A 25497-nucleotide genomic window follows, 5' to 3' on the forward strand; every position below is an offset into this window, starting at 1 on the left:
TGCAATGCACATCATATCCTATTTGTCAATGATTTCAGGGCCAACAACAAATCAAACTCAAATATTATAATAAAAAAACTTTATTCAGCAACACTTCAAGGTAAGCATACAACAATTATCACAATTTTTTTTTGAGTTTGTCCTACTCAGGAGTTATTTTTTTCCTAGTTTGTTGTTCGTGTGTCTTCTGGGGGCCCACCGTAGCGCTGTACTGTCGACACACAAACGGGGTCTTTTATACTGGCTGGAGCGGATGTGCTCTTCCACCAGTTTAGGGGTCACACAGATCACGTGTTGGCCTTTCCAGTACTTGACCATGTTCATGCTCTGTAGGGTGGAAATGATGTCAGTTTGCGTAATACTGGTCATTTGGCTGTAACAGTAATAAATTAAACAATTAAATTAACTAAGTGTGACAAGTACCTCAGATCTTTAATTGACAGCGTCCCTCTGAAGTCCCGCAATATTTCTAGTAAAACCCAGCTCCAGTAGCTTCTGTAGCTCAGTTTGCCTAAGTCACTGAGGGGTTGCTCAGGGCTGCCAACCGTGCCTTCGAGTCGGGACAGCTCGTAACTGAAAGCTATCAGTAATTTGCCGTATCCTTGTCTTTGGTATGGGGGTAGTGTGAGAATGCACGCTACGTTGTTTCCATCCGGAGATTCTTTTTCTTTTGAGAAGTAGCCCACGATGTGGGCTCCTTGTTTGTCTACTTCGCATAGAATGTAAAATAGGAAGGGTTCCACGTCGAAGTAGAGGGTTTTGTGGTCTAGGAAGAGTTTCGCAAGAAGGCAAAGATTCTGGCAATATATCTACAATAGGGGTTTTAGTATATTTTAATTTTGGGTTTTTTGGTTTTTACTTTGTAGTCTTTTCCATCCACTTCGTAGACGGAAAGGGTGCCTTTTCTGTATATTTCTTTGCCAACGGGTTGCCTCGATGTGCACTCACTCTGAAATGGATAATACAAGGAACTGAGAATGGCGACCCCCTGAGAGATTTTAAATACTTGTAAAAACCGAATTTAGAGGTTAGATTAAAACGACAATTCTGTGTGTATTTTTAGGGTAAATTGAGTTCTTGGTGGAATGTTAAATTGTGAACAAACTTTAAGTGATTCCAATAAGAATTCTCTCAAAAGGCTCGAACTCCAGAATATCTCAAAAGAACTTCGGTGAAGTTCAAAAAATCTTAAAAAACCCGAAAACATTGCTGTGCGTATTTTTGGGTTAATCAAATTTTGATAAAGTCCATATTAATAAATTCAAAATATGCAAAGATTTTTCAAGAACTCCGAAAATTTCATTAAATACATACACCGTTTTGAAACCAATTCTAGTACAGTATTAAATAATGTTTGTTACGTAAATTTTTGAAATGACACTAAAATTGTTAGCGAGGATGGCAATACGAATTTTGGTTGAAAAATCTAGAAGACATGAAAGTAGTCAGTCGCTCGATGGACTCTATTATAATACTTTCCTAGCGAAGATAGAAAAAAACTGAAAAAAAATCCAAAAAAGTGAAAAGAAAGGACAATAAATGATTGAAATAAAAAAAAATACAAAAAATCACAAGGGTCACAAATCCCGTTAAAAGGGACAATAAATTAAAAGTCTTTCAATGGGGAGTTAAAACAACCACATAACACTAAAAAAGCTTCAAATAAAAAGAAGAAATAATATGTCAAAAAGATTAAAAAATACCAACGACAAAAAAAGTGACCAAAAGGGAAATGGGAATTGCAAAAAAGGCAAAAAAGGAGGACAAAAAATGCGTTAAAATAGCGGGGTTGAAATGGGGACGAAGAAGGGACAAAAAAAAAGATTAAATAAAAAATAAAAGTCGTTAAAAAGCAGTACTAAAAATAGACAAAAAAAACACAGATAAAAAGTGCGTCTAAAGAATGCGACAACAAAAACCTGCGGGAAAAGTGAAAAAAAAAATTTTTTAAATGATGAAAGAAAAATATAAGGATGTATTAAAAAAGGACAAAACGAGACAAAAAAAATCAGGAAAAAAAAATAAAAGGCGGGAGGGAAAAACGTTATTGCACACAAATTAGTTGTGTTAAAAAACTCAAGGTGGATTCATAAATCACCTGTACAGAAATGTGTTCTTTTATAAAATGTAAAAGTTTACTATGCAAAATTTTTTAATGACGTCATCAAATTGTTGGCGGCAATCGCAAGACAAAGTTTAGTAAGCATTTTACCATCTCTGTAGATATAGATGTAGCATCCCTAGTGAAGAAAGAAAAATGACAAAAAAATAATTAAAAAAAAAACAAGACAAGGCGACAAAAAATGATAACAAAAAACAATTAAAAAAAGGCAAAAAAGTGACAAAAAAAAGCACGACACAAAAAAGGTGGAGGGGGAGTGCAATAAAAAAATAAGAAAAAAGAGCCCCCAAGAGACACCAATACGCATTAAAAGGGACAGTAAAAACCCTTAAAACGGGGGGTTCAACTGACCACATAAGAAAAAACTAAAAAAAAAAAACAAACAAGAAAAAAAGTGTAAAAATAAGACAAAGAAGCGGCCAAAGGTGAGGGAAATGAAAAGAGGACAAAGGACGTGTTAAAATAGAAGGGAAAGAAATGTGGACGAAAAAGGGCCAAAAAAAGTAACAAAAAAAAACACCAAGGGAGAAAAAAACAAAAAAGCGGGACCAAAGCACAAAAAAAGAGTCCTAAAAATAAGCAAAAAACGCAGAAAAAATGCATTAAAAGAATAACACATAAAAAAATCTGAGGAAAAGAGAAAAAATCAAAGAAAAGACGAAAGAACAGGTAAAAAATGGCAACAAAAAAAAAACGGCAAAAACGCGACCAAAAAGTCAAAAAACGAGACAATAAGTCAGGAAAAAGGGGTGGGAGGGAAAAGCATCATTGCAAAATTTTTAAATGACATCAAATTGTTGGTTGGAATGGCAAGACAAATTTTGGTAAGCGTTACATAAATTCTGACACCAACCGATCCAGTAGTTTCGGAGATTATCTGCCTAATAAAAATGGAGACAAGCGGAAATGGGAGACCACTACTTTCCTATTCTAGGGGTCATGAAAAGTCCAGAAAACATGAAAGTATCCAGTCGCTCGATGGACTCTATTACACAACCGACCACATAACAACAAGAAAAAATATGTCAAAAAGATTACAAAAAATCCTAAAAAAGCGGTCAAAGAGGGGAAGGGCAGTAAAAAAAAGGCGAACAAAAGAGGACAACAGACTTTAAAAAACCACCAAAGGAGAAAAAAAAAGGGTCAAAAGTTGGGTAATAAAGGCCGTTAAAAAGGAGTCCTAAAAATAAGCAAAAAACACAGGAAAAAATGCACTAAAAGAATAACACACAAAAAAATTTGAGGCAAAAGTGGAAAAAATTCAAAGAAAAGACGAAAGAACAGGTAAAAATGGCAACAAAAAAAAAAACAATAAAAAAAAAAGAGGGCAACAGAAAACGAGACGCAAAATGGGGACAAAATTTTTGTAAAGTAGATATGATAAGAATTCAAGATGGATTCATACATCACCAGTGCAGGAATATGCTATTTTATAAAATTTAAATAGTTTTTACTACGCAAAATTTTGAGGTGAAACCATCAAATTGTTGGTGTGAATGATTAGACAAATTTTGGTTACCGTTTTACCATCTATACGATGCTCCTAAAATACATGTAAAATTTGACGACAATCGGTCTAGTAGTTTTGGAGAGTATCTGTGTAATTAAAATCAACACAGACGACAAACAAACGGAAACAGGAGACCACCGTTTTCGTATTCTAGGAGTCATGAAGCGTCGAGAAAACAAAAGATGAAAAAGAAAAAAAACGAGATAAAAGCCACAAAAAAACAACAAAAAAGCTTCAAATAAAAACAAGAAAAAAAAAGTAAGAAATGAAAATTCTATGTGTATTTTTTTTTGAGTAAATTGAGTTGTTGGTGGATCGTTAAATTGTGAACAGAGTTTAAGGGATTCCAATAAGAATTCTCTCAAAAGGCTGTAACTCCAGAACATCTCATTAAAAGAACTTTGGTGAAGTCCAAAGAATGTTTAAAAAACCCGAAAACATGATAGTAAATCCATCTAATTCCTGCGTATATTTTTGGGTTAAACAAAATTGTTGGTAGAGCGTTAAATTCTGAACCAATTTTAATTCCAAATCGAATATTCTCGAATGGCATTAAATTAGTATAAAAGACATTTTGGTAAAGTCCAAATTAATAATTCAAAATATCCAAAAATTTTTCGAGATCTCCGAAAATTTCATTAAATAAATACATCGTTCTGGAACCAATTCTGGTACAGCGTACAATGGAAAAACGTGGTGACAATCTCCTTATAAATATATTTAAATACACCCTTTAAAGTAGAAAAACTGGCCCAAAGGTTAGTTAGACTAAAGTTAAACATTCAAACAATTCAAGTAATAATTAATATCGTATGATGCCTTTAAAACACATAAACTGCCACCAACCGGTCCAGTAGTTTCGGAGATTATCTGTCTAATAAAAATGGAGAAAAGCGGAAACGGGAGATCACGATTTTCCTAAGTTCTAGGGGTCATGAAAAGTCGAGAAAACATGAAAGTATCCAGTCGCTCAATGGACTCTATTATACAACACGTCCCAAGTGTAGAAAGACAAGATAAAAAATAATAATTAAAAATACCAGAAAAGGCGACAAAAAATGACAACAAAAAACAATTTGAAAAAAGGGCAAAAAGGTGACAAAAATGACGACAAAAAGGGTGGGCGGAGGGCAATAAAAAAAGAGTCCACAAGAGACAATAGTACATATTCAAAGGGACAATAAAAAACCTTAAGACGAGGGGGGGGGGTTAAACCAACCACATAACAACAAAAAAGCTTCAAATAAAAACAAGAAAAAACATGTCAAAAAGATTACAAAAAATTCCTAAAAAAACGACAAAAAAACGGCCAAAGAGGGGAGGAGGAAGGAAATGAAAAAAGCGCGAACAAAAGAGGACAAAAGATGTTTTAAAATAGGAGGGCAAGAAATGTGGACGACAAAGAGACAAAAAAGCACCAAGAGAGAAAACAACAAAAAAAGTGGGAGCGAAGTACAAAAAAAGATTTAAAAGGAGAACTAAAAATAAGCAAAACATAAAAAAATGCATTAAAAGAATAACACAAAAAAAATAAGGTAAAAGTGGAAAATAAATCAAAGAAAAGACGAAAGAACACGTAAAAAATGGCAACAAACGAGACCAAAAATCAGGGAAAATGGCAGGAAGGAAAAGCATTATTGCACAGTTTTGGAAATTTTATTCTACCCTATAAAATTTTATTGGCAATAACGACATGGACCGTAGTACAATAGCAAAAGATATTTACAACTTAAAGTTGTCGCGTGCCGGTAATCCCCAGATGTTAGAAAGCAGAATAATCCAGATCCGGACAAGGACCATCGTTACTCACGAAAGAGAATGACCATTATTTTATGAGTAGAACTACCTGCTAAATGTTCTCCGTCAAATTCGGGTGAAATGGTGTGAGCTATGAATATTCCTTACCATTGTACTACTGACCGTCTCGTTATTGTCAATAAAATTTTATAGGGTAGAATGAAATTTCCAAAACTATACATGCAAAATTTGATGATAAAAAATCAATCGGTCTAGTAGTTTTGGAGAGTAAGTGTCTAATAAAAATCGACTCAGACGACAGACAGAGACCACTTTTTTCGTACTTTAGCGTCGAGAAAACAAAAGATGAAAAAAAAACGCAATGAAAGCGACAAAAAAACAACAAATAAAAACAAGAAAAAACATGTCAAAAAAAAGGAGGAGAAAAAAATGCGACAAAAAGAAACGTATTAAAAAAGGACAACCAATCGAGATTAAAAATTGGACTAAAAAAAAAGACTATAAAAAACACGACGAAACAGAGTGAAAAAAACGTGTCAAAAAAATGCTACAAAAAAGATGATAAAATAGAAAAAAGCGCCAAAACGCCAATAAAAAATAGTACTCAAAATCGTCAGAAAAAGTGCGTCAAAACAAAAAAAGCGGCAAGAAACATGGGTAAGAGTGAAAAGAAATTAAAGAAAAACCGTAACAGGACAAAAAGCGACAAAAAAAACAAAAAAAATTAAAACTGGGAGGGAAGAGTAAAAAAAGATGAAAATAAATATATTCATTTGAAGTTCAACATTCAAATTTTAGAGAAAAAAAAAAAAAAAAAAACCCGCCGACTAGGATCAGCAGAGTAAATCGACCACCACAGCTTGCGTAAGCCAGACATCGACTATGCAAATATTGCACAATTTTTTTTGTAAAATGATTGTGAAAAAATCAAAGCGGATTCAAAAACCACCAGTATTTAGGAGTATGTTATTTTTAAAATTTAAATAGTGTTTACCATGCAAAATTTTGAGGTGACATCATTAAATTGTATAAAATTTGATGATAAAAATTATTATAAATCTATTATTATCTATTATTTAAAAAACTTCGCTACAGGATGTTTCTTTTATTTGATACTACCCCTGTAACTTTTTTATTCTTAAAGATAAACCTGTGGTTCTTGACGCCAATTTCTATTATTTTAAAAGATCTACGTGGTGGCAACCTCACATTTTTATTATCACTTCCGGTACAACCGGAAATAACGTCAACTTTCTTTTTTTTATGGAACATTTGGTATATTTTTTCATAAATGGAAAAATTGTTTTTTTTTCTAAAAAATCAACAGCAACCAATATTCTAAAAGCAATTCTTAAGTTATTCAATAAAATGCACTGATATATTTATATTTAAATGAAAATATGTTTAATAATGATCTTTTGAAATGGTAAAAGTTTTAAGGACAAATATATCAAACTTGATAAGCACACTGGAACACTAATGAAAACGTTATAACTTTACCAAGATTGGGAGACTCAACAATGTAAACAGAAAATTTTTGACACTTCATGTGTAGAATAAGAAAAAAAATTACAAAAATTGTCGAAATCCAATTGGACCCATTTTTCCAATGATGCATTTTTTTTAATATGGCGTTACTGTGAATGCTTTAAAATGGAATGTACAAGTACACTGAGTAAGATATCAGGGTGCGGATTTCTAAAAAAAAAAAATTTTTAGAAAAAAATCAACAACCACTGAAATAAATTTCCTACTGAACCTGGGAACAATTAGAATTACTAAAAATGACAATACTAGATCCAACCTAAAAAGCCAGATTTGCTGATTGTTCTGTCAATACTCTTTTCTGCAAGATTGAAGTTTTATCATTTTAATTTACTCATTAGGAAATTTTTAAAAATGACTGCGTTATATCATCAGGGAAGTTATGAGGACGAGGTCATCACTCAAATCATAGGATCCAAATATTTCCTACTTATCAGGTATTTTAAACAATGTGAAGCGATTTTTGATGTTCTGAATTTTTAAATAATCTAAGAAAAGTTCAAAAAATTCAAAAATTATATACTTCAATGAAAATTCTCACTTTAAATGCCATTAGAATTACAAAACCCTATTTTATTTTGAGAAAAAATTCTCTGTATTTTAAATTACAAAAAAACGGCTTACCATGTGGTACCTGTAACTCTTTTCTAACCTCATATACTTTAAACAGTACTCGCAAATCCACAACTTGCTTTGGCGCCCGTATTCCTCGGGATATGGGCTAAAATACCAAGTGTCAATCTCAAACCTCCCTATCTGAATTTTATCAATATATTTGACTTTGGTTATCTGCTCATGTTCTTTTTCGAGAGCTGCAGTTGTGGGATCCATCTCCGCATATCTATCAACAACATGCAACAACATTAAAAAGACCCGCCTTCCCATAAAACCCATCATTACGTTTTCTGAATGTGATTAATCTCGTCGTGCCTCCTCTTCTGGTTCCTGGTGATTTTTCTATCCGAACTGTCAGACAATAAATCAGAAACTAGCGGCCTCTCTTTCCACACTTTATCCGACGTGATTTTCTGCCCGCTCTCCGTCAAATTAAACCTCGAAGACATTATCCGGGCCCGTGGTACCTAAATCCAACTTTACACAACAAAGCCACTAACCTCTCACCACCTTACCCATTCATCCAATCGCCGATTATATCCCTCGTAGTGGACGTAGTACTCGTACTCATTGTCCCCATATCGCGTCTGAATTATCTCAGCAGGATCTGGAATAAATAAAAATTCACAACCATAGTAACATCGTAAACAGAAACAATGAGGTTAGGGAATGTCACTCACGCCAAGTATCGTCGGATCTCCGCACCAAATAGTGCTCCCCGATGTCCAGGGGTTGTTCTTCGACACTTTCGTTGTCTTCATCGTGTGATTGTGCAGGTTTTGTATCGTTCTCTGACTTCTTTCGCATGGTTTCAGAAGGCGTCTCTTGAGGTTTGTTGTTATCAGCCATCTTGAAAATTTGCAAGAGTTGGAAGTGCGCATGCTTGAAAATTTTGTGGCGGTTTTTTAAATTCGGAAGGATTTGGAAAGTCGGATCTTCCATAGAAACCGATGGATTATTTTGGATGGGTTGGTTGTTTTAACGGCCTTCCTGCTTGTTTGAATGGGGGTGGAATGGAGGCTGCAAGGGGGACACTGAGGTGACAGGAGCTGATTCGACTCGGTCATTTTTAAGCGAATATGGGTATATTTCTGGTGGTTTTTATTTCAAATGGTTGGTGAGAGGTCTGCAGGATAATTTACTCATTAACGAATATTTTGTTTCAGTTTGGTATGAAAATGAAGTTACAAACCGCCAAAAATATGCTACCGGTTAAATATTTCCAAAACTGTTTAGCTCAGATTTTCAAAATTTTTTTTATAAAATTACATTAATATTAAAAATATGCAATATGAAAGTTTGATGTTTAATTATAATTATATAAAAACGTGGAAAGTTAATTTTGGCCTTAAAACACAATTTTGAAATAAATAAATACAATCACAAATATTGAACAGCTATTTAATGAGTTTGAAACGACGACGTCATTAACTTTCAAGAACAGATGAATAAATACATTATAGATCAGTTATTAACAAATCAATATTACTATCTATTTGATAAGATAAGTTTTATGGATAATTGGTCTATGTGGAGTCCAGATTAGAAGTCAACTATATTGTGAAAATAATTTTGTGTATTCTAAATGAGATTACTGAACTTTTAGTTAATCAGAAATTTCGAACAGACAGTCAGACGGCAACGGGAAATCGGCATTTTCATATTACATCCCAAGTGAAACGCAAAGAAATCATAGAATGAGAGCAGTTCGAATTTTTATATTTTTCAAGTATATTTGTACATTTATTACAATATTTTCTTGGGTAATAAAAAATTGGCTTAAAGTTATTTAGACAGAACTTCCCTGATTCCAAAAGTACATTCAAAAAACCCTAAGACACTAAAAGAAGACAAAAACGCAAAAAGAAGTCCCAAAAAAATTGACAAAAAACGCACCAGTAAAAAAGTAACAAAAGAAGTAATAAAAAAAAACAGGGAATAAAAACACGAAAAAAGGTCAAAGAAAGGGAGCAGAAGAGGTGACTAAAACAGGACAAAAAAGGCGATTAAAAAATAATAACAAAAAAGAGAAAAAAACGTGACAAAAAACGTAAAAAATAGGAGCCACAAAAAGTGGGACAGAAGACGACCACGGGGAATAAAAGGAGCAAAAAAACTCGCGAAAATAAAAAGGTCCTGGGGAAAAAGGTAAAGATTGTGGGAAAAAATAGGGAAAAAACGATCAAAAAGGAACAGAATAAAGTGACAAAAAAGGAACTGAAAATTCAGAAAAAACAACAAAAGAAAAGCGAGAAAAATTCCACACGGGCGACAAAAAAGTGGAAATAAGTGACAAGAAACTGTAGGAAGAGGCCAAAAATGGGCCAAAAAGATGCGATAAAAAAGAGACAAGAAAAGGCTATAAAATTTGGATACCAAAGCCGATAGAAAAAGGCGATGAAAAAGGGGATAAAAAAATAAAACAAAAAAATGGCAGCAAAAACAAAAAAAAGAGACCTAAAAAGTGGCTATAAAAAGGGAGAAAAAGGTGTCAAAAGAAGGAATTAAATACGAAAAAGAGGCGATAAAAAAAATGTCAGAAAAGATGCGAAAAAAGCAACAAAAAACCCAGGGAAAGAGTGAAACAAAAAGGCAAAAAAAAAAACAATACAAAAACGAGTTTAAAAATGGAAAAGAAGAAAAGAAAAGGGGACAAAAAAGAGGCAACAAAGAAAGAGGCGAAAAAGAGTGAGGTAGAAAAAGAGACGACAAAGAAGCGACAAAAAAGGGCGTTTAAAAAAAGTGGTAACACAATAAAAAGGGCAAAAAAAAGAGGACAAAAAACCGGGAGAAAAAAGGTCATAAAAAGGAGACAAAAAAAACTCGCTAAAGTACGAAGGGAAAGTGAAAAAAGGACGAAGAAAAATAACTTGACAAGAAAATAGCAACAAAAAAAAGGCGAAAAAAAGGTAAAAAGAAAGGACGTTAAAAAAGGGACAACACAGAAACGCAGAAAAAAGAGGACAAAAGTTGAGAGAAAATAGAAGACCTTAAAAAAAAGTGCAAAAACATCAAAAAACAAGGAAAAGGTAAAAAAAAAATGGATAACAAAATGTGATAAAAAGGGATAAAGAACTGAGAAAAAAAAAATAGGATCAAAAATAGGTAATAAAAAAAGAGGACGAAACTTGTGAAAAGAAGGGCTAAAAAGAATGACATCAAAGGCGACAAAAATTGGATACAAAGCCGTTACTAAGGAAGAGGTATAAAAAGGAGAAAAAAGTAAGAAAAATAGGACAAAAATGAGGTAAAAAAAGACGATAAGAAAAAAATAAAAAAGGCGATCAGAAAATGACAACAAAAGACTATAAAAAAAAGAACGAATACGCGACAAAAAAAAACACAAGATTGAAAAAAGATGGAAAAGGGGACAAAAAACCGAGGGAAAAAGTGAAAAAAAAAGGCGATAAAAGCAATACAAAAGAAAGGACAAAAAGCGACAAAACAACAGGATAAAAGCTTAAAAAAAGACGGAAAAGAAAGACGAAAAAGCAGAAACAAAAAACGTAAAATAAAATGCTAAAAAGACGCTACAAAAACAGGCGACAAAAAAAGACGACAAAAAGTCGAAGAAACCGTAAAAACAAGACGGAAAAAGAATCCAAAAACGAGTTTAAAAACGGAAAAAAAGAAAAGAAAAGGCAACGAAAAAGAAATTACAAAGAAAGAGACTAAAAAGAGAGGGATAAAAGAAGAGATTACCAAGAAAAGACAAAAAAGGCAGAAAAAGATGACAAAGAATCAAGAGAAAAAAAGAGAAAAAAAAACACGAAAAACGCGGCAGAAAAATCTCTAAGTACGGGGAAAAAGTGAAAAAAGGACGAAGAAAAATAGGTCAAAGGAACGCTACGAAGGACAGGCGACAACTTAACTTGACAAGAAAATAAACCAAAAAAAAAAGCCGAAAAAAACGGGCGAAAAGAATGGACGTTAAAAAAGGGACAACACAAAACGCAGAAAAAAGCAGAAAAAAGGTTAAAAACACGAAAAAAAATGGACCAAAAAAAAAGTGACAAAAAGGGACAAAGAATAGAGAAAAAAAAATGGAAACAAAAATATGTCATAAAAAAAGAGGACGAAACTTCACAAAAGAAGGGTTAAAAAGGACGGCATAAAAGACGATAAAAATTGGATGCAAATCCGATACAACAATGATAACAGAAAGAGGTAATAAAAACAGGACAAAAATGAGGAAACAAAAAAGACGATAAGAAAGAAATAAAAAAGACGATCAGAAAATGGTAACAAAAAAGACTATTAAAAAAGGACGAATAAGCGACAAAAAACAACAAAAATAGTGAAAAAGTTGAAAAAAAGATGAAACAGAGGCCAAAAAAAAACAAAAAAATGACAGTAAAAAAAAGAAACCCAAAAAAATGGCTATCCAAATGGAGAAAAAAGTCTCAAAAACGAAATAAGTGAAGGGCTAAAAATAACACAAAAAAACAGGAACAAAGATGCGACAAAAGCGATAAAAACCGAGGGAAAAAGTGAAAAAAAAGACAAAAAATGCAGTAAAAAACCGAGTTTGAAAACGGGAAAGAAGAAAAGAAAAGGCGACGAAAAATACAGAACAATGAAAGAGGCAAAAAAGAGTAAGGTAAAAAAAGAGACGACAAAGAAGGGACAAAAAGGACCTCCAAAAAAAAGTGGCAACGCAGAAAGGGCAGAAAAAAGAGGACAAAAAAACGAGAGAAAAAAGGCCATACAAAGGAGACAAAAAAACGATGAAAAATTCGTCAAAAAACTGAACCAAAGAAATGTAATAAAAATGGACAAAGAATAGAGAAAAAAAAAATTCAAACAAAAATAGGTATCAAAAAAAAAGAGGGCGAAACTTCACAAAAGAGGGGCTAAAAAGGACGACATAAAAGGTGAAAACAGAAAGAGGTAATAAAAGCACGACAAAAATTATCCAAAAAAAACGAACAGAAAGAAATAAAAAAGGCGATCGGAAAATGGAAACGAAAAAAGACAATAAAAAAAGGACGAATAAGCGACCAAAAACCAATAAATAGAGTGAAAAATTAAAAAAAAAAAGTAAAAGGAGACAAAAAAAATAAAACAAAAAAATGGCAGTAAAAAAAGAGAAAAAGAATGTCAAAAAAGACATTAAATAAGGGGCTAAAAATACATAACAAAGATGCGAAAAAAGCGACAAAAAAAAGCGGGAGAAAAAAGTGAAAAAAAGAAGAAAAAAGCAATACATAAGAAAGGTCAAAAAAGCGACAAAAAAACAATAAAAAACTAGGAGAAAAGCTTAAAGAAGACGGAAAAGAAAGACGAAAAATCGGAAACAAAAGAACATTAAATAAAGTGCTAAAAAAGATAATTAACAAAGACGAGAAAAAAAGACGCAAAATGGTGACAAAAACAAATAAAAAAAGATACAAAAATGCTAAAAGAGTGTTAAAAAGACGTTACAAAAATAAGCGGCAAACAAAAGACGTCAAAAAATCGGAGAGACTGTGAAAATAATACGAAACAAGAATGCAAAAACGAGTTTCAAAAGAAAAAATGAAAAGGCGACGTAAAAGAAGAAACAAAGAAAAAGGCGAAAAAGAGAGGGGTAAAAAAAAGAGATGAGAAAGAAGGGACAAAGAGGACAAAGAAACGAGAGAATAAAAGAGACAAAAAACAATACGAAAAACGTTGCAAAAAAACAGCTGAAGTACGGGAAAAAGTGAAAAAAGGACGATGAAAAATGGGTCAAGGAAAGTCCACAAAGGCAAGGCGACAAAATAATTTGACAAGAAAATAGCAACAAAAAGAAGGCGAAAAAAAAGGGTAAAAAGAAAGGACGTTAAAAAAACGGACAACACAAAAAGGCAGAAAAGGGGGACAATAGAAACAGAAAAAAAAGACCTTAGAAAAGGTGCCAAAAAACATCAACAAACGGAGAAAAAGTTAAAAAAACAAAAAAAAAAAGGACCAAGGAAATGTGATAAAAAAGAACAAGGAAAGGAGAAAAAAAATGGAGATAAAAATAGGAAATACAAAAGAGGACGAAAATTCACAAAAGAAGGGATTTTGGAAAAAGGGTAGGAATTTCCGAAGAAATGAAGTCGTAAATGACTTTTGGATATCGAAATCTACAAGAAAATGTCTTCTCGGATATAGTCGAAACATGGTCGTAAATGTCAAAAGTGCCAAAATCAGTCTTATCCTAGCTAGGACTAGGATACTAAACTTGTACAAGGCGATAAAAAACACCAAAAAAAGCGTGAAATAAAAGAGAGGAAAAATCCGACAAAAAAGCTAAAAAATGCTAAAAAAACACAAAAAAGTGTTAAAAAGACGCTACAAAAAAGTGACAAAAATAGACGACACAAAAAAACGCGTAAGAAATGCTAAAAGAGAAAAACAAAAAAAGGTAATCAAAAATATGAACCACAAATGAAAATACATATTTAAACAAAAGATCGACATTTTTAAAAACTTATTTTCATTTTGGTAACTGCAGGATATGTGGCCAATATACTTAATTAGAGTGTACATACTCCATTTGTGAGAAGCAGCACATATAGGACTGGTCATTTTGTATAATTGTCCTAAAATATTTGAATTAATATTTAAAAAAAAAAACGCATTGTCTCATTGACACCAGTGATGCTGTATTTTAATCATGAGTGTCTGGTCGTCATCTTTATTCCAAGTACTACAGACCGACGGAATGCGACTTTTATCGATTTGTAAGCCCTTATGTCCTGAGTAGTATTATTGGTTGCCTATCCATCAACAATTACTTGTTTATTATGTTCCATAAAAAACAATAGTTTCAAAGACATTCTTCTCCTTATTATTATAGGCGAAAAGTCACAAATAAACTATTTAAACAAAATTATATTAAGCTATACAGATTGTGACACCAACTAAAACCGAGTTTGAGCGCTCGTCCACAAGGTGTCACCACCTTCGCTATCCCGCTCGCACGCAAATCAGCTGATTACCGCTGACATTTATTTCTAAACTCCCCTCGTTATGACTGAAAAGAGACAGCTTTATTACGAGAATCCATAACTCCGACGAAGATAGCAGTAGTGTAGAAAATGGCAGGAGTAGGTACAACAAATTTTGATTGTTTAGAAATTAAGACTCGTAGTGTAGAACAAACCCTTCTTCCTCTTATTAAACAGGTAATTTCGTATTAGCTGCTTCATTTCCGCATAACATTCAGTGATTACTTCATATAGATTTTCTCGTTTAGCTTATAATATTACAGAATGGGTGTGCACTTTGACAGCTATCAATTATAATGCTAGATTCGAGTGATTTCTAGATTGCGTAACTGTTCTAGTGTGCTATTTGTTGCATTATGTACATATTCAACGCAACAGTTTAGCCTGAATAGCTGTAGTTTTCATTGTACAGTTTGAGGTTATGTTTTTTGTTTATTAGAAACATGTGATTGTTTATACGCAAGCGTGTTAATTTATTATTTATTAAGCTTCGGTGCGTTTTATTCGGGGTAAACAACCCGATTGGTTGTAAGGTGGTGGGATTATAAGGGTGTTACGTAATGTAGGGTGGTGGTTAGGGGTGTTATTACAGGTTAAATAATTTTATTTAACTTATAGTAGCGAATTTTTTTCTCTTGTGTCATTTTTTTAGTAGCCAATGGAATGAAAGCGATAACAAAAGATTTTAAATGGACCAATGAAATCGAAGTGATGACATTGACAGTCGGAGTTATCTTGATGGACAGGGCCGGCTTCAGACAGGAAGTGGGTGAGGTGATTGTTTCACACAATTGATGCGAAATCGAACCCACTTCACTTCGCAACTTCATAATGAGAAGCCGGCCCTTATACTTCATTCACATTATTTATTGAATAGTTTGGAGGTTATATAATTAGTGCATTAGTACATATATTAATACATTATAACAATATTGGTTTTAGATATAGAGTATCTATCTACAAATTAATATTCTTTGAAGAGACTTTTGTTTTACACATAAATCACCAAAAAATGTTTATTCATACTTCGTTACTACATGTTTTATTGTTTAATTTGCATTGCCTGTATAATTAATTTTATGACATCACAGCCAACCGGACTTTCGTCTTTACGTTAAGTATATTGGAGAAATTCCGACTTATTGTAAAGTTCTCTCGCATTTTTAATCAATACCGAACGTTATAATAAGCGCCGAAGATCGTAAAGGGGCTTTATGGCGGACTTTTATTATGTGGAAATTGTCCCTTTAACCACGTTTTGCAGCGATGGCTACGTCGAGATTGAAAAGTTGATAAATTGAAATTGAAATTGCTGCGGATGTTCAGCAGGGTTCCTTTATTAGAGCATTAGACTTCTGCATGAGTGTAACTTTTTACATTTTTTCGCAGATATGTAATATCAGATACGTTTTGAATGACTCTGAGTCATCAGTTTGATGCAATTACAAGCATAAATACGAGTTTTCGGTCGTTAAAGATCCACTTGCACTGCAGTTTGCTTTGAAAATGAACACGCTAACGCTGCAGTGGCAGTTAGGGTGAAATTAAAGACTTCGGATGCAATTTCTCGGATTGTAGCTCGTAAAAGACTTAGTTTGCAAGTTTGGGAGCAAATTTCGGTGTTTGGTGTTTGGTCTGGTATTGTTTTTGATGCGTTGACGGTAATTAATGAGGAACTGCTACAACTTGGGTCAACAATGTAATTATGAAATTGATGAACGTCATCATTTTGGCTTGTGTTTTGAATTGCCACTTTTATAATTTTTGTTTGTTATAATTTAATAAAATTAAAAAGGTGCGTGGTGTGAAATGAAGCATCTGTGGTTGATTCAAATTGTCCATATTATATATAATAGTTTGGTGGCGGTTTTTAAGGTTATAGTATTGTTATAAATCAGGTTATGGTGGAAAATTTAAAACTTTTTGGTGTAGTATTCCTTTCTTTGGGGGTGGTGCTCTTTCTATTGAGATACTTAGAACGAAAAATTGTGATTTTCGATATTGTTATGTTAAAAATAAATTTAAATATGGAAAAAAATTAGTGGTTAATTTTTTCAGCAACCTATGTCGGTAATCATAAAAAAAATCGCATGTTCGTATTCTACAAGCTATAAATGTTGAAAAAGTGGTTCATTTACAATATTTCCTCTCCTTACACTGGGAAAGTTAAAACTCAGGATATTAATTTTCACGTTGCTCATTGAATTTTATTTTATTTTTGTGAGAGTTACTGAAAGACCTTGTTTTACAGAAACCCTTAAACTGAAAGAGCTTGTGTTTCATAATTCCAGCAGTGTTTCTGAGATAAAAATTGACGTTAAATGTGGGAGAATCTGTAACATCATTAATTATCCAATTGTCTTCAAAGCTCTTGTTCTAAATGCGTTAAAAATTACTTTGGATAGGTAACATTTAAAAATGTAATAAATGAATAATTTCCTAATTTTTACTTCGTCAGCGTAAAATTCAAATTGTGTAATCACAATATTTTTTGTTGATCAAATCAAGAACGATTCATCCCCTTTTCTAGAAAATTTGAGGATACAGCAATGTTGCGCTTGCCTATATTTAATAATAATAAAATAAGAATGGTAATCATAAGAGCTGCTTACGCAAAATAATTTTCAGAACGTTTTACTTAATTATTACTTATTTAATAATTTTACTCGCTCAGTTTTGAGGAGATCAGATCATTTACTAAGCATGTAATCCTTGGTATTCTTTCGATGTGTAGACATAAACAATAAAAGTTTAGCATGTACTGATAATATAATACACTTTCTTCTAGATTTCGAGCTCTACAACTCAATTTGAGCCTCGTTTCTTTGATAAGTGTAACCGTTGAAATATCTAAATTTATAGAAATTTTCAAAAATTCGCATTTCGTACCGATTCTTGCGAAAATTTTGCGCCGTGACCATCAATACGCTATATTTTTGGAATCAGCATGCCGAGATCTACGTCCCTGAATTTTTTCGCAATTTTTAGACAACTTTTTTAAAAGTGAAATTTTTTCAATGTCAAATTTCGGTCAAATTTTGACATTTTCGAAACTTACCTAAATACATTTTCTGGTATAATTCGAGCGCTAGAACTCACTTCGGGCATCGTTTCTTTGATAATTGCCACCGTTTTGCCGGAATCGACTGTTCAAATATCGAAATGTTTATTAATTCTTCAATGTTTCAACTTTTCGATTTTTCGGGTAATTCTTTTATTTTTAAAATTTTAGATTTTTCGACTTTGAGTTCTTGTATTTTTCGATTTTTACTATAATTTTTCGATTTATAATTTTTCAATTTTTGGCGTTTCTAAGCTTTCGATTTGACTGTTTTGTCAATTTTTCGTCTTTTCGAGGTTTTGGTTTTCTAACTTTTCGATTTTTTAATTTTCCCATTTTTTGATTTCTTAACTTTCAGATGTTTCGATTTCTTGATTCCTCGATTTTTGATTTTTCAATTTTTCTGGTTTCTTCCACTTTTCGATTTTTCGACTTTTATTTTTTTCGATTTCTTGGTTTATTGATGTTTCAATATCAGTATTTTGATTCTTTGATTTCTTGATTTTTTGGTTCTTTGATTTTTCTGTTTTTCAGTTTTTCGAATTTATAAATTTTAGACATTGGATTTTTCGATTTCCCGATTTCTTAATTTTCAGTTTTTTAAATTTTCGTTTTTAGATTTAAGATGTTTGGATTTTACGCATTTTTGGTTTCTTTCTTTGTAGTTTTTCAGTTTTTCGATATTTTAACTTTTAGATAATTTAAATTTTAGATTTTTGGAAATTTCAATTATTCATTTCTTCCAAGAAGCCAAAACATTGAAAATTTGAGAATCTTTAAATTTTTGACTTCAGTTTTTCAATTTTTTGATTTTCAAAATCGTACATTTTTCGGTTTTTAAAATCTTAGATTTTTCGATTTCTCGTTTCTTCAGTTCGTCGATTTTTATATTTTGTCAATTTTCGGATTTTTTAAATTTTAGATTTTTAAATTTTTTGATACCTCGATTTCTCGATTTTTTAGTTTGTCGATTCATCGATTATTTCATTTAAATTTTTTCAAATTTTCAATTTTTAATTTTTCGTGTGGGCTATTTCAATTTTTAATTTTCTCCGACTCGATTTCTCGATCTTTTCATGTTTCGATTTTTCGATTTTTTTATTTCTCGTTTTTTTTTTGATTTTACTATTTTTCAGTTGTTCGAATTTTTCGATTTGGATTTTTCGGACTCTCGATGGCGCAATTTTTCAATTTTTTAAATTTTAGATTTTTCGATTTTTGAAATTTTCGAATTTTCAATTTCTCTGTTCTTTAGCTCTTCGATTTCTGTTTCAATTTTTCGAATTTTTCAATCTTAGATTTTTCATTTTTTTGATGTTTCGATTTCTGGATTTTTCAATTGTTCGATTACTGGATTTATCGAGATTTCAATGTTTCGATTTTCCGATTGTTTGATTTCCCGATGTTTCGATTATTCGATTTCCCGATTTTTCGACTTTTCAATTTTTCGTTTTATGTTTTATTTTTTAAATTGTAATGTTTCAATTTTATAATTTTTAATTTTTCGTATTGGATATTTCAATTTCTCAATCTTTTCATGTTTCGAATTCTCTATATTCAATTATTCAATTACTCGATTTTCCAATTTTATTTTTATTTCTCGGTTTTTCGATTTTTCTACTTTCCAAGTTTTCAAATTTTTAGATTTTCAATGTTCGATTTTTCGAATTTTCGATTTTTCAATTTTTCAGTTTCTCAACTCTTCGATGTTTCAGTTTTGGGATATTTCAATATTTCTATTTTTCAGTTTGACTCAATTTTTCAACTTTTAAAATTTTAGATTTTTCCATTTTATATTTTCCGAATTTTAGATTTTTTGATGTTTCAATTTCTCGATTTTTCAATTTTTCCATTCTTGAGTTTTTCGATACTTTAATTTTTCGATTTGTGAAATTGTCGATTTTTCGATTTCTCGATTCTTTAGTTCTTCGATTTCTCTTTCTCAGTTTATCGAGATTTCAATATTTCGATTGTTCGATTTCCCGACTTTTCGACTTTTCAATTTTTTGATTTATCTATTTTTTTTAATTTAAAATTTTTCAATTTTTCAGTTTTTAATTTTTTCGCAATTTTTAGACAACTTTTTTAAAAGTGAAATTTTTTTCAATGGTTCCCCTTTCTTCAAATTTCGGTCAAATTTTGACATATTCGAAACTTACCTAAAAACATTTTCTGGTAGAATTCGAGGGCTAAAACTCACTTCGGGCATCGTTTCTTTGATAATTGCCACCGTTTTGCCGGAATCGACCGTTGAAATATCGAAATGTTTATTAATTCTTCAATGTTTCAACTTTTCGATTTTTCGGGCAATTCTTTTATTTTTAAAATTTTAGATTTTTCGACTTTTTGAGTTCTCCATTTTTCAATATTTCAATTCCTCAACTTTTAGATGTTTCAGTTTTGGGATTTTTCAGTATTTCTATTCTTCAATTTCTCGATTTTTCGACTTCTCTGTTTTCTGATTTTTTGATGTTTCGATATCTAATTTTTGATCCTTCAATTTCTCGCTTTTTCAGTTCTTCGATTTTTCAATTTTTCCAATTTTAAAATTTTTGACTTTCGATTTTTCGGTTACTCAATTTTTTTGATATTACAATTTTATAATTTTTCAATTTTTCAATTTCTGGATTTTTCAAATTTTTGATGTCGTAATACTGTATTTTTCGATTTTTTGATTTTCCGCTATTTCAGTTTTACAATTTTTCCGTTTTTGTTACTGCATTTTTTTCACTTTAATTTTTCGATTTATAATTTTTCAATTTTTTGATTTCTTAACTTTCAGATGTTTCGATTTCTTGATTCCTCGATTTTTTGATTTTTCAATTTTTTTATTTTTCAGGTTTTTGATGTGGCAATTTTCCGTTGTTTCACTTTTGGGATTTTTCAGTATGTATTTCTGTCCTTCCACTTTTCGATTTTTCGACTTTTTTTTTTTTCGATTTCTTGGTTTATTGATGTTTCAATATCAGTATTTTGATTCTTCGATTTCTTGATTTTTTGGTTCTTTGATTTTTCTGTTTTTCAGTTTTTCGAATTTATAAATTTTAGACATTGGATTTTTCGATTTCCCGATTTCTTAATTTTCAGTTTTTTAAATTTTCGTTTTTAGATTTAAGATTTTTGGATTTTACGCATTTTTGATTTCTTTCTTTGTAGTTTTTCAGTTTTTCGATATTTTAACTTTTAGATAATTTAAATTTTAGATTTTTGGAAATTTCAATTATTCATTTCTTCCAAGAAGCCAAAACATTGAAAATTTGAGAATCTTGAAATTTTTGACTTCAGTTTTTCAATTTTTTGATTTTCAAAATCGTACATTTTTCGGTTTTTAAAATCTTAGATTTTTCGATTTCTCGTTTCTTCAGTTCGTCGATTTTTATATTTTGTCAATTTTTGGATTTTTTAAATTTTAGATTTTTAAATTTTTTCATGCCTCGATTTCTCGATTTTTTAGTTTGTCGATTCATCGATTATTTCATTAAAATTTTTTCAAATTTTCAATTTTTAATTTTTCGTGTGACCTATTGCAATTTCTCGATCTTTTCATGTTTCGATTTTTCGATTTTTTTTATTTCTCGTTTTTTTTTATTGTTCTATTTTTCAATTCGAATTTTTCGATTTGGATTTTTCTGACTCTCGATGGCGCAATTTTTCAACTTTTTAAATTTTAGATTTTTAGATTTTTGAAATTTTCGAATTTTCAATTTCTCTGTTCTTTAGCTCTTCGATTTCTGTATCAATTTTTCGAAATTTTCAATCTTAGATTTTTCATTTTTTTGATGTTTCGATTTCTGGATTTTTCAATTGTTCGATTACTGGATTTATCGAGATTTCAATGTTTCGATTTTCCGATTGTTTGATTTCTCGATGTTTCGATTATTCGATTTCCCGATTTTTCGACTTTTCAATTTTTCGTTTTATGTTTTATTTTTTAAATTGTAATGTTTCAATTTTATAATTTTTAATTTTCCGTATTGGATATTTCAATTTCTCAATCTTTTCATGTTTCGAATTCTCTATATTCAATTATTCAATTACTCGATTTTCCGATTTTTTTTTATTTCTCGGTTTTTCGATTTTTCTAATTTTCAATTTTTCAAATTTTTAGATTTTCAATGTTCGATTTTTCGAATTTTCGATTTTTCAATTTTTCAGTTTCTCAACTCTTCGATGTTTCAGTTTTGGGATATTTCAATATTTCTATTTTTCAGTTTGACTCAATTTTTCAACTTTTTAAATTTTAGAATTTTCCATTTTATATTTTCCAAATTTTAGATTTTTTGATGTTTCAATTTTTTGATTTTTCAGTTTCTCCGTTCTTCAGTTTTTCGATACTTTAATTTTTCGATTTGTGAAATTGTCGATTTTTCGATTTCTCGATTCTTTAGTTCTTTGATTTATCGAGATTTCAGTATTTCGATTGTTCGATTTCCCGACTTTTCGACTTTTCAATTTTTTGATTTATCGATTTTTTTTTAATTTAAAATTTTTCAATTTTAAGTTTTTAATTTTTTCGCAATTTTTAGACAACTTTTTTAAAAGTGAAATTTTTTTCTTCAAATTTCGGTCAAATTTTGACATTTTCGAAACTTACCTGAACGTTTTTCTGGTAGAATTCGAGCGCTAGAACTCACTTCGCGCATCGTTTCTTTGATAAGTAATTGCCACCGTTTTGCCGGAATCGACCGTTGAAAAATCGAAATTTTTAGAAATCTTCAAAAATTCGCATTTAGCACCGATTCTTTCGAAAATGTTGCGCCGTGACCATCAATACGCTATATTTTTGAAATCAGCATGCCGAGATCTACGTCCCTGAATTTTTTCGCAATTTTTAGACAACTTTTTTAAAAGTGAAATTATTTCGTCTGATATTGGTATAAAATTTTGTTACACAATTCCAATTTTTTTCTTTATAATCTTGATGTCTAGTGTAAAAAATCAAGTCGGATTCATGAACCACAATAAATACAATTTTAGGTACAATACTTCATGAGCGTAGGTTAATGCCCATCTCGCGAATGGCTACTTTAATGTTTTCTTGTGGTGTATGAATCAGCTTTGCGTCTTTACTACAGACATTTAGACTTTCGCAAAAAATTGTGTAGCAACATTTGATCGCATTATAAAGTTCGTTTTATTGAATTTGAGTAACAGCTGAGTTATAATAACTGAAAAATATTTTTGCTGTACCCCCCAGAACACAAAGACTTGCCTAAAAAAATATAATTTAATTTAAAAACAGACTCCTAAAACTTTGTCCACGAATACGAATTGTCCGCGTTACTGTTCCAGTTTGTTAACAAGTTTCTGCTTTTTCTTAATTTAGAATTTCAATGAATATTAAGTGGACACTTAGGCAGAAGCGACGTTTAGCATATTTGAATAAAACACTGACAATATAAAATTTTCTACGTGTTCATCGCCAGTCAACCAATGGTAATTAATTTTCATTGAGAGAATATTCACGCACAACTCTACTCGCCCGACAATTTCATACTACTGAACAATCAAAAAGCAATTCGAGTACTACTAAACTCAAGCAAACACTCTTGATCTCCCACATACATTACCCCTTGACATAAACTAGTATCAATATTGAGTCGACTCCAGTTCAAATTTAATTCCTCGTGAGAATTCGATGACACACAAGTACGCGTTCCAGGATTTGCTTGGGTCATGTTTCAATCAGCTTGTTGACCGATTCAGGAACTTCAAGCAATAAATCTGATAAATTCGGCTTGTCGATTTATCGATTCATAGCGGCGATAAAAATGATTCCCCCATTCATACAGAGTTATATTATCATAATTCCAGGCAGATAAATCGCCGTTGAAATTAATTTTATCGTTAATGGCCCCGCGAAGCCCGACTTTTACTTATCCTGTCGGAAAATCCCTAATCGATTGTGGATTTTAGGAGGCGCCCCTAATTTATTGGTTATGATGGCAATCAACTAAACGGAAACGCTGTCTTGTCAAAGTTTTTGTTAGTTGTATCATGAAACACGTTGCGAGATTGATGCAGGATTTAATTTACTGTTCAAACTTCGAGATCTAGGCGATAAGAAAGGCGGAATTTAACAATAGGAAAAGTTGTTTTATGTAGGCAGCACCTCGAAGATGTAGTTTGCGTCAGACGGGTTTAAAGATGGAGCGCCACTACTTCATTCTTTGTGAGTTTTAATTGGAAAACTTAAATTGTGCATATTTATCAGGTTTTTTAAGTCGCGATTAATAATGGCAGTAAGGTGCCAGTTATAGGACAATGAACTAGCAATTAAAAAAGTGCAACCGTAGTTAAAAATAGAAGCGAGAGTTTTTGAAAGAGAGAAAAAAATCAAGGCGGATTCATCAACCTCAAATACAGGAGTATAATAGGAACTGCGAATCTACGAATTTTTATTTTTTCTTCCCCATCGGGCGACTGGCTACTTTAATATTTTCTCGACGTTCCATGACCCCAAGAGTACGAAAAAACAGGTCTCCCTTTCCGTCTTCTGTCAGTCCGTTCGCCATCTGTGTCGATTATTATTATTAGGCAGATAATGGCCGAAATTACCCTACCGATTGTCAAATTTTGTATGTATCTTGGGAATATCATGTTCAAATTTTACAATAGTAAATATTTTTTAAATTCTATAAAATACTCATCCAGTTGTGGTTTATGAATCCGTGTTGAAGTTTTACCCTAGGCATCTTGCTTGAAAGCTTGCAAACGTTTTAAGTAACATGTCATGTTACAATTTTGTCGAATAAATGTTTTTTAATTTTAAAAAGTCCTGAACTTGTGCTTTATGAATCCGTGTTGAATTCTTATCCTAGATATCGAGATTTAAAAAAAAGTCAAAATTGTATAACAATTTTTCGAATTCTCAACTTTTCAAATTATCGATTTTTTGGCTTCTCGATTTTTCAACTTTCGATTTCTCATTCAATTCTATTTTAAAAAATTTCAAAGTCTCAATTTGTTTATTTTTTTCTCGAATTCTTCGATTCCTCAATTTTTGGATTTATAAATTTTCATTTTTTTGCGTTTCTAAGCTTTCGATTTGACGATTTTGTCGATTTTTCGCCTTTTCCAGATTTTGATTTTCCAACTTTTTGATTTTTCGATTTTTTGATTTTCCCATTTATCGATTTCTCGATTTTGCGATGTTTCGATTTCTGGATTTTTCGATTTTTTGGTTTATTAATGCTTCAGTGTTTCGAGTTTTTGAGTTCTCGATTTTTCAATTTTTCAATTCCTCAACTTCCCGATGTTTCAGTTTTGGGATTTTTCAATATGTATTTCTATTCTTCAATTTCTTGATTTTCCGACTTTTCTATTTTTGGATTTCTCGATTTTTCGATTTTTTGATGTTTCGATATCTATTTTTTTTCGATTTTTCGAATTTTTAAATTTTCGACTTTCGAACTTTCGAGTACTCGATTTTTTGAATTTACCATTTTGGAATCTTTCCATGTTCCACTTTGTGGATTTTTTAAATTTTCGATGTTTCAATATTTTTATTTTTCGATTTCTCGATTTTCCGATATTTCAGTTTTACAATTTTTCAATTTTTTGTTTCTCCAATTTTTTGATTCTTCAATTTTTCTATTTATAAATTTTCAATTTTTGGCGTTTCTAAGCTTCCGATTTGCCTTTTTCAGATTTTGATTTTCTAACTTTTCGATTTCTCGATTCTTCGATTTTTCAGTTTATTAATTCTTTAAGTTTTTGATTTTTCAGGTTTTCGATTGGTCAATTTTTTAATTTTTTTAATTTTCAATTTTTCGACTTTTCGAGTTCTCCATTTTTCATTTTTTCAATTTGTCAATTTTTTTATGTTTCAGTTTTGGGATTTTTCAATATTTCTATTCTTCCATTTTGCGATTTTTCGATTTCCCGATTTTTCTATCTTTCAATGTATGGTGTTTCGATATCAATT

General features: G+C 31.2%; 2 protein-coding genes across 5 annotated transcripts in view; one reads left to right on the plus strand and one right to left on the minus strand.

Annotated features, from left to right (window-relative positions):
• Window positions 1–64: 64 nt before the first annotated feature.
• Window positions 65–8424, minus strand: LOC135127777 (histone acetyltransferase KAT8). The gene is made up of 7 exons (XM_064054386.1): window positions 8231–8424; window positions 8066–8157; window positions 7836–8017; window positions 7560–7776; window positions 860–949; window positions 424–809; window positions 65–373 (listed from the first exon to the last, which is right to left on the minus strand). Exons 1-7 carry the CDS (start codon window positions 8397–8399, stop codon window positions 154–156), a joined length of 1356 nt encoding a protein of 451 aa, XP_063910456.1. The 5' UTR covers window positions 8400–8424; the 3' UTR covers window positions 65–153.
• A 6094-nt stretch (window positions 8425–14518) lies between these two features.
• LOC135127780 (alpha-catulin) overlaps window positions 14519–25497 on the plus strand; it is a 264914-nt gene continuing 253935 nt past the window's right edge. For 3 of the 4 annotated variants that reach the window (XR_010280278.1, XM_064054393.1, XM_064054394.1), the window contains exon 1: window positions 14520–14686. Coding sequence is in view for 3 of the 4 variants with exons in the window: in XM_064054393.1 (XP_063910463.1) it covers window positions 14600–14686 (87 nt within the window). In the remaining variant the exon portion in view is untranslated. Of the gene's footprint in view, window positions 14687–25497 lie in introns of all 4 variants that reach the window. The other variant, XM_064054388.1, reaches the window with a different exon arrangement.

This window comes from Zophobas morio, unplaced genomic scaffold (genome assembly GCF_036711695.1).
Source record: "Zophobas morio isolate AGI-343-1 ecotype UQ-CSIRO unplaced genomic scaffold, CSIRO_AGI_Zmor_V1 ptg000012l, whole genome shotgun sequence".
NCBI lineage: Eukaryota > Metazoa > Arthropoda > Insecta > Coleoptera > Tenebrionidae > Zophobas > Zophobas morio.

Coding starts and splice junctions, on each gene's coding strand:
- LOC135127777 (XM_064054386.1), bottom strand. CDS start 8,399: ATGGCTGATAACAACAAACCTCAAGAGACGCCTTCTGAAACCATGCGA. Junction 810..859: donor TGGATGGAAAAGACTACAAA/GTAAAAACCAAA, acceptor CCCCTATTGTAG/ATATATTGCCAGAATCTTTG. Junction 374..423: donor CTGTCAATTAAAGATCTGAG/GTACTTGTCACA, acceptor TTACTGTTACAG/CCAAATGACCAGTATTACGC.